General features: G+C 34.0%; 1 protein-coding gene and 1 long non-coding RNA gene across 2 annotated transcripts in view; one reads left to right on the top strand and one right to left on the bottom strand.

The window, feature by feature from the left end:
- The window catches only part of LOC136031064 (phosphopentomutase-like), a gene marked incomplete in the record, with an annotated part of 41,515 nt that overhangs the window by 9,613 nt on the left and 15,923 nt on the right, over positions 1 to 15,979 (bottom strand). The window contains 2 exon segments of the mRNA XM_065710310.1: positions 1,154 to 1,341; positions 13,025 to 13,264. Of these exon segments, the coding sequence (XP_065566382.1) occupies positions 1,154 to 1,341; positions 13,025 to 13,264 (428 nt within the window).
- LOC136031066 (uncharacterized) lies at positions 3,969 to 5,846 on the top strand. Its single transcript, XR_010618423.1, has 2 exons — positions 3,969 to 4,016; positions 5,266 to 5,846. It is a non-coding gene; the product is annotated as an uncharacterized LOC136031066 (long non-coding RNA).

Genomic DNA, 15,979 nt, shown 5'->3' on the forward strand with positions numbered 1-15,979 from the left:
CGGGGGAAACAGGGGGATATAAATGACGACCGGGACAAAAAAACTAAAAAGAAATAAAAACTAAAAACTAATAAAAAAAACTAAAAAATCTAAAAATCTAAATAAGCTAAAAAAGAAAAAAAAAGGAAAAAAATAAAGGAGAAAAACAAAACTAAAAAACGAATGTATATACAGACCGGGACACCGGGATACAAATGATGACCGGGACCCGGGACACAGGGAATATAAATGACGACCGGGACACAGGGACACAACTACAACGGGGACACCGGGGGAAACAGGGGGATGTAAATGACGACCGGGACACCGGGACAGGGAATGGTCGATTAGCAATCACCATCAACAAAGCTCAAGGGCAATCATTAGAATCATGAGGTATAGATCTGAATACAGATTGTTTTCCCATGGACCATTATATGTTGCATGTTCAAGAGTCGGTAAACCTGACAATCTATTTATATGCAAAGACAATGGGACAGCAAAGAATGTTGTATATTCGCAAGTTTTACGTAGTTAAAACCATATATATATATATCTATATTCACAGGTGGGACATAGGGACACAACTACAATGGCGCGTAACTATTATGGCGCGTAACGACTTACGCGCGCGGGGGGGCTTGGGGGGGGCGCGAAGCGCCCCACCAACTAGGTGTTGGGGTGGCGCGAAGCGCCACCCCAACAGCTAGTTAGTAATAATAAATAGGTTAATGATCACAATTCTGGAGGTTGGGAGTTATACGTATTTCAATTATTCCGTTTCTACTGAATGACAGTAGATAATGATTATCTAAGACATGGACTTCGATGGTAATTGACCTGATCAATTATAATACATAGCATTCTTTTACCTTCATATTCACAACCAAGACCTCAAGCCACCTCTGATTTTTAATTTTTAGCAATGATTCAACTTCTAAATAAGTACAAAATACATAATAAGCACATTTTTTAGATCCATAATATCTTCAATAATATTCGGAAACCAGTTTTGTTATTCCTTTCGTGAATACACCTATCCAACAGTCCAATCTTGCGCTTTTAGGACACGTGAATAAAACTTAGAACAAAATTCTAACATTTTCCTGTTTATATTTAAATCGAATGTATTGTGATTACGTTATACTTTTTTTTTGTAATGAAAAAAACTTACCCTATTTGTTTCTCAGCAAAAGCCATACGATCTGCATCAGGATCATTTGCAATTATATGTTGAATTTTATTTCTTTCAGCTGTTTGAATGGCTAAGTCCAACGTCGATTTGCCCTCTTCCGGATTAGGAAATTTTACAGTACTGAACTCGGGATCAGGTAGTATTTGCTCCTCTGTGGGCACATATGCCTAGAAACAGTTCCAAGACGGAAGCAAAATTAATTATCCGACATAATTGAAAATAAAAAAAAAGTAAAATCTGCCATGCTGCTCCATGTGATTTCAGTCAAGAGCTTGGGATCTTGAAAAAGTTAATGCTTAAAGAAAAAAAGTATAAATGGTCATGTTAAACATACCCTCGACATCGATATATTAAATACCCATTTCATTATTATTATTTAATTACTCAGGATTTCTTGTTCAACCCTTTGATTTTTTTGTAAATAAATACTGTGATATTATTAAATTCTCAGTGGCAGCTCTTCAACACCATGCCTAAAAATTGCTCAAGGTAGTAGGAATGGTTCTGAAATTTTTACTATCACGCTTAAGCGACATATAAATAAGGTCCAGTTCTAAGGAAGACTAAGTTATTTTCTTCTATAATGTCAAGGTACTGGTATGAAAATCCTTGACTTTCAGTGCCTAAACAATCAATATTTCAGCCTGTATTCTTAAGCCAAGCGCTTTCTGAGTTATTATGGACATTTATCCTTTTTATTTTTTTTATAGAAGTGGTGAACCAAATCCGCTTAGCTTTATTTTGGTTTATTCTATATATCTTTTACAAGATACCTTAATTGTCAGCACGCATTGATCTTACAAAGGTTTACCAGCCTAGCAAAAGTATATCCAAAATTGAGGGACTCAAATTTAGCCACTGAGGTTTGGGAGCCTAAGCTCCAAAAGTTACTTTCCTGGACTTGATCTAATTCAGTACATCACGCTCCAAAAGGGACTTACCTAGCACAATTTCCGTGTAAACTTGCCATAGCTTTGTCGGTTTAATATCAACCCAATGTAATATTCCAACCAAGCTGTATAGTCAGTAAATTACTAATATCGAGTCCCCATATTCTTTGAATTTTTAGATTGAGAGGAAGCATCATCTCTTTTACATTTTGAAGATATGACAACCACTTCTAAATTTACGAAATTGAAATCGCGCAGCTTTTTCTTACTATTCTGAAGGTACCTGCGTAAACGGTTGGTCTGCACAATAAAAATCTGATAACAACTTCAAGCAAATTTTAAATACTTATATAATTCCTAAAAGAGTTTCAATTGCACCCCCCTTAAAGGTCCAATATATGGCCCAAACCATATTCTCAAAAATTTCCAGACTTGACTCTTTTCTTCAAGAAGACTTAGTGGCACATAAGAAATATCGACGACATCAAGTAAAGGAAAAATACATGGATAATATATCATTTTGGATATATATTTGACGATTAGGAGGGGGCGGGATAAAAGTGAAGTGAAATGCTTTTAGGAATGATATAAGTAAGTACTTTAAAATTTTAAAAGTTGTTTCCAAAATTTTGCAATGCTTCCTTCTGAAAGGAGACTACAGTAAAACCCTGAAAGGAAGCTACAGTGCTGAGACTAGAATTTCATAAACTGAATTTTTTCCTTAGTCGAAGTGATTCAGAAAACTGAGACAGTTCTACCTCATCAAGTATACATTTTAAGATAAATAGTTTTGATTTTTTATATTTTTCAATATTGCGACATCCTCCCACCCCAACTAGCCACATCCTCCCACCCCAACTAGGAGGATCTGCATTCTGTTCAGCCCAAAACGCTTGGCTGAACAGGACAATCTTTGGCAATTTGTCATATCTGCTAAATATGCCCCAGCCATCTCAACCTTTCTCTCATTACAGCCCTAGAAAGAGGGATTGAACGACAGTTTACGTGCGGTCAACTATTTCAAATGCAGTCAGTCAGCCGGTACCCAAAATAGCTCGTAGACAATTTCTCTGGAACACATCAAGTAAAGCTTTATCCGTTTTTCGGAGCGCCCACGCTTCAGAACTATATTTGACCACTGTCATCACTGTAGCATCCAATATTCTAATCTTGGTTCCCAGACACATCTTCCTGTTCTTCCAGACTTATTTCAACTGTGAAAAAACACCTTGAGCCTTGACTATTCTACTTTTAACATCTCCACTGCTCCCCCGTATTTACTAATAATACTACCAAGGTAGATGAAGGTGTCCACTTGATCGATCTTTTCGTTACCCTGCTGTAATTTCTGAAATATATAAATTACGCAATAGCATAATTATCACGTTATTCTTTAATTTTAAGCCACATTTTCGTTTTCAATCTAATGTCATTTTTGCTGTTTCTTGTTCCATGCCTTGTTTTTTAGCTGTTTAGAGTTATTCGTCATCTTGTGTAATTTTGCAAGCGTCATACACGCTAAACTAACACGTTCTTTCATTCCAATGAAATGTCACTTTGTCTTGTAACTGCAAATTTCAATGTGCAATATTTCCATTCCCAATTCGATACGATTTTTGCTGTTTCTTGCTCCATGTCTTTTTCTTTCTCTGTTTGGAATCATTTGTTATCTTCTTTAATTTTGCATGTGTCATAGAAACTAAAAATGATGCGACTATCCCAGGAGAAAAAGCTGATGTAATTTTTGCTATTTGAATATATATAAATGGGACTTAAACGAAATTTCTCACACTCATGACAAATCTCGTCTGTTTTTTCAGGCCAGAAGATCCCAGAGTGCCGATTGAAAAAAAAAAATATGGAGCCGTTTTCAAGAAAACATATATGTATATATATATATATCTATATATATAAAAATAAGTTGTCTGTCTGTCTGTGGATCTGTGGATCAGGTGACGTCATGTTTCTGTGTCGACTGACGTCATGTTTTCGACTGACGAAATTACGAAATTACATTGGGACACAAATGACGACCAGGACACCGGCACATAGGGAATATAAATGACGACCGGGACACTCAAAGAGAAAGCGACCGGGACACAAGGAATGTTCAATTAGCAATCACCATCAACAAAACACCGTCAACAAACCATCACAAATGACGACCGGGACACAGGGAGTATAAATGACGACCAGGACATAAGTAAAAAAAAAAACTAAAAAAAAAAGGTAAAAACTACAAAAAAACTAAAAAGAAAAAAACAAACTAAAAACTAATAAAAAAACTAAAAAAGCTAAAAAACTAAAAAAACTAAAAAATAAAAAAACTAATAAAAGGAAACAAAAAGAAAAATAAAGGAGAAAAACAAAACTAAAAAAATAAAAATAAAAAAAAACTAAGAAGAAAAAAGAAAAAAAAAACTAAAAAAACTAAAAAAATGTAAAAACCAAAAAAACTAAAAAGAAAAAAAGGGGAAAAATACAAAAATTTATTTCATCATTTACCATTTCAAAAACGAATGTATATACAGACTGGGACACCGGAATACAAATGACGACCGGGACACAGGGAATATAAATGACGACCGGGACACAGGGACACAACTACAACGGGGGCGCCGGGGGGCACAGGGGGATATATAAATGACGATGGGGACACAGAGAATGTTCGATTAGCAATCACCATCAACAAAGCTCAAGGGCAATCATTAGAATCATGAGGTATAACTAAAAAAAACTAAAAAAAAGGCAGAAAACTGAAACCTAAAAAAAATACCAATTCAAAAACGAATGTATATACAGACTGGGACACCGGGACACGAATGACGACCGGGACACAAGGAATATCAATGACGCCCGGGACCCTCAAAGAGAATTCACAGACTGGGACACCGGGACATAAATGACGACCGGAACACATGGAATATAAATGACGACCGGGACACCGGGGGGCACACGGGGATATATAAATGACGACGGCGACACAGGGAATCGTCGATTAGCAATCACCATCAACAAAGCTCAAGGAAATCATTAGAATCATGAGGTATAGATCTGAATACGGATTGTTTTCCCATGGACCATTATATGTTGCATGTTCAAGAGTCGGTAAACCTGACAATCTATTTATATGCACAGACAATGGGACAGCAAAGAATGTTGTATATTCGCAAGTTTTACGTAGTTAAAACTGTGGATCAGGTGCATATGACGTCTGAATTATTTCACACTAATACAAAAGAAGAAAAAAAAACTAAAAAAGCTAAAAAACTAAAAAAAACTAAAAAAAGGTAAAAAACTAAAAACTAAAAAAAAACTGAAAAAACTAAAAAAAGGCAAAAACTACAAAAAAACTAAAAACTAATAAAAAAACTAAAAAAGCTAAAAAACTGAAAAAACTAAAAAAACTAAAAAAAGGTAAAAAACTAAAAAAAAACTAAAAACTAAAAAAGAAAAAAACTAAAAAAAAAGGAAAAAACTGAAAAATAAAAGATAAAAAGGAAAAAACTGAAAAATAAAAGATAAAAAGAAAGCTAAAAAATATGAATAAAAATAAAAAAAATAAAAAAGATAAAATCTACAAAAAAACTAAAAAGAAAAAACGAAAAAAAAATAAAAAAGCTAAAAAAAGGCAAAAACCAATAAAAAAACTAAAAAGAAAAAAAGTAAAAAAAACTAAAAAATTATTTCATCATATAATATGACGTCTGAATTATTTCATCATATACCAATTCGAAAACGAATGTATTCAAGCCGATGTAGCTGAGTTGATAAGGCGTTATGTTCCAGGTTCTAGGTTCAAGAGGTTCCAGGTTCGAACTTTGGCTTTAGAATTAATATAAAAGAAGCAAAAATCTAAAGAAGGTAAAAACTACAAAAAAAAACTAAAAAGAAAAAAAAGAAAAAAATCTAAAAAGGCTTAAAAACCAAAAAAAATAAAAAAAAGGTAAAAAACTAAAAAAAACTAAAAAAAGGAAAAACCATAAAATAAACTAAAAACTAATAAAAAAACTGAAAAAAGCTAAAAAACTAAAAAGAACTAAAAAAGGTAAAAACTAAAATAACTAAAAAAGAAAAAAACTAAAAAAAGGAAAAAAACTGAAAAATAAAGGAGAAAAAGAAAACTAAAAAAATATGAATAAAAATAAAAAAACTAAAAAGATAAAAACTTCAAAAAAAACTAAAAAGAAAAAAGAAAAAAACTGAAAAACCTAAAAAAAGGTAAAAACCAATAAAAAAAACTAAAAAGAAAAAAAGGGAAAAAATTAAAAATTCATTTCATCATATACCAATTCAAAAACGAATGTATACCGGGATGACGACCGGGACACAGGGAATATAAATGACGACCGGGACGCAGGGACACAACTACAACGGTGACGCCGGGGGCACAGGGGGGATATATAAATGACGACGGGGACACATGCAATGTTCGATTAGCAATCACCATCAACAAAGCTCAAGGGCAATCATTAGAATCATGTTCCCATGGACAATTATATGTTGCATGTTCAAGAGTCGGTATGCAATGGCACTCGACTTGCCGTAAAAAAAAACAATGGAAAACCTAATAGAGGCCACAATCCTGACAGGGCCTTTTGAGGGTGAGGCTGTTCTTATTCCTCGCATTCCCATGATTCCAACGGATCTGCCTTTTCAATTTAAAAGATTGCAATTCCCAATTCGATTAGCATTTGCAATCACCATTAACAAAGCTCAAGGTCAATCATTAAAAAAATTACCAATAATACTTTTAAGAAATATCAACCCACCAAAGCTTTGCAATGGCACGCGACTTGCCGTAAAAAAAAAACAATGGAAAACCTAATAGAGGCCACAATCTTGACAGGGCCTTATGAGGGTGAGGCTGTTCTTATTCCTCGCATTCCCATGATTCCAACGGATCTGCTTTTTCAATTTAAAAGATTGCAACACAGACAATGGGACAGCGAAGACTGTTGTATATTCACAAGTTTTACGTAGTTAATTTGTATTGTATCTATCTATCTATCTATCTATATAAAAACGAGTTGTGTGTATGCATGTTTGTTTGTTTGTAAAAAGAGCGTTTGCATATGACGTCATTATTAGTACATACGGCTTTGTATATGGACAGACAATGGGAAAGCCAAGAATGTTGTATATTCGCAATTTTTACGTAGTTTGAAACACATATATAAATCTATCTATATTCACAGGTGGGACACAGGGACACAACTACAATGGCGCGTAACTAATATGGCGCGTAACGACTTACGCGCGCGGGGGGGCTTGGGGGGGCGCGAAGCGCCCCACCAACTAGGTGTTGGGGTGGCGCGAAGCGCCACCCCAACAGCTAGTATATATATATATATATATATATATCTATATTCACAGGTGGGACATAGGGACACAACTACAATGGCGCGTAACTAACATGGGGCGACTTACGCGCGCGGGGGGGCTTGGGGGGGGGCGCGAAGCGCCCCCACCAACTAGGTGTTGGGGTGGCGCGAAGCGCCACCCCAACAGCTAGTATATATATATATATATATATATATATATATATATATATATATATATATATATATATATATATATATATATATATATATATCTATATATAAAAATAAGTTGTTTGTCTGTCTGTCGACTGACGTCATGTTTGTGTGTCGACTGACGTCACGTTTGTCGACTGACGTCATTATAAGGATTGAGCTGTATGTCGTCTGATGTCATGTTTGTCGACTAACGAAACTACAGACCGGGACACCGGGATACAAATGACGTGTTATGTCTGTTATAACGTAATAGAGGCAACAATCTTGACATGGCCTTTTGAGGGTGAGGCTTTTCTTATTCCACGCATTCTCATGATTCCAATGGATCTGCCTTTTCAACCTAAAAGATTGCAATTCCCAATTTGATTAGCATATTTAGTTTTCAGTCCAGAACCACTAAAGCTATTATGTAAATATCAAAAATATTTATGTTGTCTGAGCAATAATTTTTAGTTTTTATTTCAAAATAGAAAATTACCTGACAATTTTAGAATTATATCTATCTATATATATAAAAATAAGTTGTCTGTCTGTGGATCAGGTCACGTCATGTTTCTGTGTCGACTGGCGTCATGAAGTTAGTTGTCGTCATTTTTGCTATGACGGTGACGTCATTAAAGATATTTAAGACATATATGTTCACGTAGAAATCTATTAATGTTTAAGTTTAAAATGACTGATGAACTTACAATGGCAAAAGCCGATGAAGATACTCAAAGAGTCTATGCCAAAAAACTTGCTGCTGATAGAGAAAGTCAGAAAAGAAAGCGTGCCGAGGAATCAAAAGAACAGCAAGGAAACAGGCTTGAGGCTAAAGAACGCAAAACCGCGCAGTTAGATGAAGATCCACCTGGACAGCGAGAGTCAAAACATATCAAAACTGAAAATGATAGCGATGATGATTGGGTTTGGGATCTTGACTTGGATAAGGTCATCAATGCCTACCAGATTTTAGTTAAAAAAACAAAGGTTCGGCGATATGTATTTCATAGTGAAGCTGAAAAATAAAGAAGAAAAAGAAAACTGAAAAAAGAAAAAATGTAAAAAACTAAAAAATACTAAAAAGAAAAAACACTCAAAGAGAAATTACAGACCGGGACACAAATGACGACCGGGACAGAGGGAATATAAATAACGACCGGGACACTCAAGGAGAAATTACAGACTGGGATACCGGGACACAAATGACGACCGGGACACAGGCAATATAAATGACGACCAGGACACAGGTATTTAAGAATATCGTTCAAAGACAAATTTTTAATTGTAAGAAGACCGTTGAAAGAGAAATTTCTAATTGTAAAATGACTGAAGAACCTACAATGGCAACACCCGAGGAAGCTGCTCAAAACGAATGTATTCACGCCGAAGTAGCTGAGTTGGTAAAGCGTTATGTTTCAGGTTCTAGGTCCGAGAGGCTCCAGGTTTGAGCCTTGGCTTTAGCATTAATACAAAAGAAGAAAAAAACTAAAAAAGGTAAAAACTACAAAAAAACTAAAAAGAAAATATATATATATATATTTATATATATCATCTTTTCCACAAAAATAATAACTTAGTGCTTCTGCTTAAAAACAGCAATCGAATTGATGCCTCCTGATACGCAACTATCAACAAAGTGGCAATCGTTGTGGTCGGTGATCAGTTCTTACCTCGAGATAATATTCTTTATAGGCGAAACAATCAGTTGACAAGAATTGCTTAAACTCATCGATGCTACGATGCCCTACAATATCCTGACGAATATAAATGACGCCCGAGACACTCAAATAGAAATCACAGACTGGGACACCGGGACACAGGGAATATAAATGACGACCCGGACACAGGGACACAACTACAACGGGGACGCCGGGGGGCACAGGGGGTTATATAAATGACGACGGCAACAAAGGAAATGGCCGATTAGCAATCACCATCAACAAAGCTCAAGGGCAATCAATAGAATCATGAGGTATAGATCTGAATGCGGATTTTTTTACGACGTATATAGTTGCTAGTTTAGAGAGAGCAGATATACTAAGCAATTAGTTCTTAGTATAATCTATTATAGCAATAATATATTGAAAAGGTCTTAAATTGTCATTGAAAGTCCTAAATGCGCTTAGATTCTGGTAATTTTCGATTTGGCAAACTTCGTGATAAATTTCTCCTCAGTCAATACAAAAAAAGAGCATCATAAAGTTTTGAAATATTCCAGCCTTACAAAGAAAAATCATATCGTTCCTTAATGGCTTTAAGGCAATAATAATGATAACAAAACCTTGGCCAAACTTTTGTTTTGATAACTTATAAAAGCTACATAGCGAGCTATACATTTGCAATTGAAAATTCTGTGATTTTTGGCGCTTGTGTCACATTTTTTTTTTGTGGGATACAAAATGATTCCTATGGAAAAAACCTGACGAAATAATACAATCCTTAAAATTTCGTCAAAAATGATTATCAGGCTACAATTTAACACAAACTTATGTTATGTAACTCTATGTGTAGATTTGAGTCTCGAATCCTAAGAATTATGTAAAAAAAAGCTAAGTTGAATTTTCAAAACCTAAAAATTACGTATAAAAACCCAAATGAATTTGGACTCCAGTGTTTAGTCAATTGAATTTCCTGTAGGGTATATGTATATTATATTGTCTTTCTCTTCCATGGTCTATTCTAATAAGATTTATTCTGCCCACAAAAAAAAAAACGTCGTAAATGACTCAAAATAGCATTATTTCAGGTCTATAATATTCTAAGGTCTGTGTTTTAGATCAGAATCCTTATTTTACTAAAATCCAACCTTGAGTAAAATTATAGAGAAACATTAGATGATTTTGATTCCCAATCAGCCGAACATATCCTAAAATTATAGTTTATTTTCTTGCAGGCTATATGGATATTCTATTGTCTATTTCTCTTCTAAGGACTACACATTAACCTTATTCTTCCCGTAAATATAAGACTCGAAGAGCTGACTTAGAACGCCGTTACTTCAGGAATGTAATATTCCCAGGTCTTTGTTTTAGACCATACGTCTTACTGTACTAGACTCAGACTGGGGTAAATTACAAATAGAACCTAAACTTAAAAAAAAAGACTTTTTTGCATGCTGATCAAATGGTCTGCATTGCGCAGGCACCGATCTCCTGATTCACTGCCTTTGGCCAGGAGTGCAATACTTGGTTGGGGGCAAATCATCCGACGCTTCCCGTGTTTCCTCCCCAGATTTCTCCCTGTACCAATTTAAAGCTCATTCGACTCTGGATAAGCTTACAGTCACACCATTGACCCCCGTTCCAAACCCAATAGCCAGCGACGCCAGGACTTGAACCCGTGTTAAATTACGAATAGAAGCACGAGACGATTTTATCCTTGTAAATCACAGGGATTACAGTGTATCCTTTCCGCAAAGAAACGACATAAGGAGATCGCTGCACATAGCGGCAATTGGGGTTTTAGTATTCAAAACTTTCTGGTCTAGAAAAACTGGCGGAACCATATCCAACTCTGCAAAAACACAGCTGAAAAAAGAGTAACAAGTTCAATCTCTGACGAGGGAGCATCTATCAATAAATAGCCAGGTACACTTTGCACATCAGAAACAAATTCTAAAACTCTTTCATTGTTTAAACAGTTGCGCTATATTCTTTTCTTAATTTTGAAAAGAGGATTCCTTCTAAACAAGTTCTAACTATTTTTAGGCTTGATGGTGTTAAACAGGAATATTCTAGCATTTAATTACATCCATTAGCAAATTGACAATCGAGGCAATTTTTTTTTTTTTTTTTTTTTTTTTTTTTTTTTTTTTTGCAGCTGGGCACACTTAGATTTCAAACGATTGACGTATAGTTTGGTGTTTAAATGATTTCGTTTCTTCAAGAAAAGTAAAGACGGGATTAAAAACTTGAAATGAAGACTAAAGCAGCTTATACAAGATACACAGCTTAAAATGAACCTGAAGTAGAAAAAGGACACCTAAAACGCCAAAAATCTGAAAACAAACCAACAAATCGAAACAAAGAAGAATTATAAAGAATAATGATGCCGAATTTAGGGGTGATGCCACTCCACTCAAATCTCTGATTTATTGAAAACTAAACTGAATGCTTAAATTTAAAGATTTGGTTAGCCACTTGAATTTTAGCTGTATTAGAAAGGAATATCTTTAAAGAAAGAAAACTTAACCAAAATCAAAATATTTTTGCTATGGTAAAACTATAATCTCATTCTCATTTGCGGGATCGTCTCCTCGTTTGAAATGCGACTTTCTTGAATTAAGACTGATTACTTGCATCTCAAAATTATCCGATTCAATAGCTCCGAATATTCCCAATCGATATTTCTAAATTCATATTAAGCTAACAAAATTATTATCTGAAAAGAATATATTTAAAAGCATGAAACTGTTGACTAAAATTAATTCAGTATGAAAATAGGGAAACTTAACTGATTACAACGAGATAAATTATATTGATATATGCTTTTACCATGAAATTTGACTAGCTTGAGTAATATCCCACTAAAAAATGTATTGTCTGTTTGTACCAACAAACTGTATCAACAAACCAACAAACAAAATATAACTTTAAATGAATTTAAAGCGTAAAAAAATATCTACAATGGTTGTGTCAAAAAATATCCGAGATTTACTTGCTATTATATTTCTGAATAAAATGCACGAACGGGATTTTCAAACTCATTTGCTTAATTATGTCTATATAATTATGTCTATATTATGTCTATATATGTCTATGGTTTCTACCTGCATATACCAATTTATAACCTCAGACTAACTTTTTGGTGTTGACAGGACAAAAGGGAATGGCGTTCATACATTAAAGTTTATTAAATATTTTGGAGGCACATGGCCACCTTGATATTTTAAAACAAATTACATCGTTTCGACATGAGCAGGAACATTATCATAGGGCACGGTTAGGTGTCTTTTGATTCATCAATTCTAGTCGCTTTTGTCACACACTATCTCCCTAAGACCTTAAAATTCCAGAGCAAGCGAATTCAAGAGACTACAACAATAAAAAGAAGCTCCGAAGTCTTCAATAGTCTATTTTCTCTACCAGTGGATATTCATAATTAAGGTTTGACATCCATCATTTCCTAATGTCACTCCTTTGTTCTTGTACCATGCAAATAAAATCAGGTAATAGATCATTCTTTAAAAATTAGAATTCCAAGGACATTTATAATGTTAGATTCTTCCAAATAAAATGCAAGTTCATTAGCCAAACCTTGCACCTACCATAAACAAACAAATTAGCATTGCGATGCCCCTTTGTCCGCCAGTTGGTTATTCTTAAAACCTACTTCTCTGAAAGTATTTTGCAAATACACTATAGCAAACCACAGAAAGTACAGTTCAGACACTTTCCAATAGCATCTTTTAGTGTTTTTAGCATTAAAAAAAAACTTACGGGAAGCTTGAAGAATTCAAACGCTTTGCTCATATATTCAGCTCCAACTCCATGGACAGGCGTATAAACAAAGCGTAAGTTTGTGCTCCTATTCAGGTCAGGATAAGTTACCATCGGAGCTAGACACTTGTAGTAATTATCCATCACAATCTCAATGCCATCAGTACACAGAGGGCTTTCTCGAATATTTTCATGAGCCCATGCATCTTTCCATGGTTCCAGATTTTCTAAAATGGAGCTCTAAAAATGAATTCATCATTTTAGTAGCTGAACAAACTTTAAAAAATAATAACTTTTACCAAGACCTGGCCAGGGTCTTTCACAATTTTTTGGAGAATGAGAAAGAGGTGAATGTAGTATGTCATCTTTATCAATCTAAGTGCATAATTAAACAAACTGTTAGCGTCTCTTGGAAACAATAAGATAAAACTAAACTACTTCTTGAAAAAAAATTATTTATTATATCCATCCTACTTATGTTGAAGCTATGCGATTAGGCAAAACAGTAAACACTCTACTTTTTCAATATTTACTTACATTTAAAGTCATAATCGATTAATATTAGTTAAAACTGAAACTAGATTAAAATTGAACCAAGCAATGTACCAACGACGTTTTTTTTTTAGAAAAACTGTTTATGAAACCCAAAAAAGTAGAGAAAAACTACCAGTATGTTTAAACAATACTAGCAAGGATACTTCTACAGGCGGAAGGAGGGAGTATAGTCTGCCAGAATTTCAGAGGTTGTACTAAGGTTTAAAAAAAGTTTTTTCTTCATCGAAGGCTATGAACACGGCTCAAACGACACCATGACACTAATATAAATACAGATCTGTTGCCGAAATTCCTATTCCCCTGAGTTTACATATTCCCCCTTACCTTGTATGCTCCCCTCCTATCCATCTTAGCGCAAGTATGTAAAAATATATTTAAATGGCTCGAAAAAGTCATACACATGCCTAAAAACGAAAATGCCTAAAATTCCAAAATAATAGGCAATTCTAGACATTCCGAACTAAACCTGACAAAACCTTAGAAAAAGAAACAGAAAACGAACAAATATTCTACAACTTGAGATAAAAAAAAGAAATTATGTTAAAGAAGATATTTGTATTTAGCAAACTTAAAAAGAAACAATACCCAGGTTTTCTCTTTCCCAGCTTCCATGGAATATTTGGTTTTATATGTCCTGACGTTATTACCTTCTTTTTCAGTAAGTATATGAATTATAGAAATAGGCAAGATTAAAAAAGCTATATGAGTGTTTCTTCTTCTTTTATTTGTTCAGACTTGTTACCACCACTTACAAGCCGTTGCCTGGAATGTTGTAGGTACTTAATTAGAGCTTTTGTTAGTTCAATTCTTTGAAAGCTTTCTTTCATGTCATGTCACATGACATGTCACATTAACATGAATTCTTTCATGTCAGAAAACTTTGGCCCCTACTATTTTTATGTTTGAATAAATACATATTTAGTTGATAATCAAGATTTAACTATATGCTCTCATTATAACAATATTGTTACATAAAAATAAATACGGGAATTCAAATAATGTAAACCAAATAAAAAATATACAGAAGTAATCCTCTTCATTTTATTTACAGCAGAGCATCTCAGCTACTCATGTGAGTAAGTCCATCTTTTAATCCCTAAGACTTTTATTAACAAAGAATTTGATTGACGAAATCTTTACATTCACAAGATGCTGCCTAAAAACAAGGATCAATTCTTAAGAATGTTTGGTCATCAGTTAAAAAATGATTTCTTTACTTAGAATTTTTTCATAACTCCAGTAATAATAATTTTTCCCTTAAAAATAACATACGAATTTTAATATTGGAATAGTATGCTGGCGTTCGAAAACAATTACTGTTCGCTTTTATTTTTTTAGTTCGTGTTAGTTTTCTATTTACTTTTTGAATTATCTTAAATCCCACGTTCTTTCCTGGTTTTGAATATTCTTGTGTTTTCTTTTCTGCTTACAAGTTACTTGTACACGGGTTAAATACGAGTATTCATAGTACATTTTTTTTTTAGAATTTCCCTTTCCCTTTCCTGTTTCTTTTTTTTTAGCTTCAGCAAATAACGTCATATACTAACTTTCTGAAGTAAATACTATAAATTACAAGATCATGATAATACGTATCACTTTCAAAGAAAAAAATTCAATTTCTTAGGGATCTTTTTTCCCACTTTAGTTCTTAAATTTTAAAACTAAAGAATTCAAAGAAAACTTTTAGAACTAGAAAGATATTGCATAATAAAAACTGATGTTTAGAAGGCATTTTGACACAAGCCTATGCTAAAATTTACTCAAATAAACTTGATATTTAAACACATCAACTAACATTAAAAATTGCCGATATACTTCCCAGAAGATAATTCCGTGCAGCCATGCACTACGATGAGAACCCATTCATTCTCCGTAATTCATTCTCCGTGTTCGTTCTAACGACCTGTCGATTTGGTCTTTAGACGACAAAGTTATCAAATGATGATTCATTTCAACAACCAATAGTAAAACATTCTATGACCCACAACATATTCCAAGCTTTTATAACCGACTTTAGAAAGTTAACATGGCAAGAATAAGAAGAATATAACGATAAATAGAATAAAATTTATTGGCGCGTAAAGCCCATAGATCAAAGCAAAATAAATAAACCAAATAAAAATTGAACAGAAATTACAAAGCCAAACATTATCCTAGAAAAATCTAGCTCTATGATCCATCGCTAGACACAAGAATCATGCCAAATTTTCTACACCTATAAAACATTCATCCGCACTTGCTCTCACCAACCACTCAAAATCAAAATCCACCCTACTAAAAACTTCAGTTTTCCATCCATATATTCACATATCAAGTCGCTTAGGCTTTCATTCAAACCTCCACACATAGGACAAAAATGTAGACCAGTCTTTGACTTTTCCCTCCCAATAAGTTTTCTTT

Source organism: Artemia franciscana, chromosome 9 (genome assembly GCF_032884065.1).
Source record: "Artemia franciscana chromosome 9, ASM3288406v1, whole genome shotgun sequence".
NCBI classification, from domain to species: domain Eukaryota; kingdom Metazoa; phylum Arthropoda; class Branchiopoda; order Anostraca; family Artemiidae; genus Artemia; species Artemia franciscana.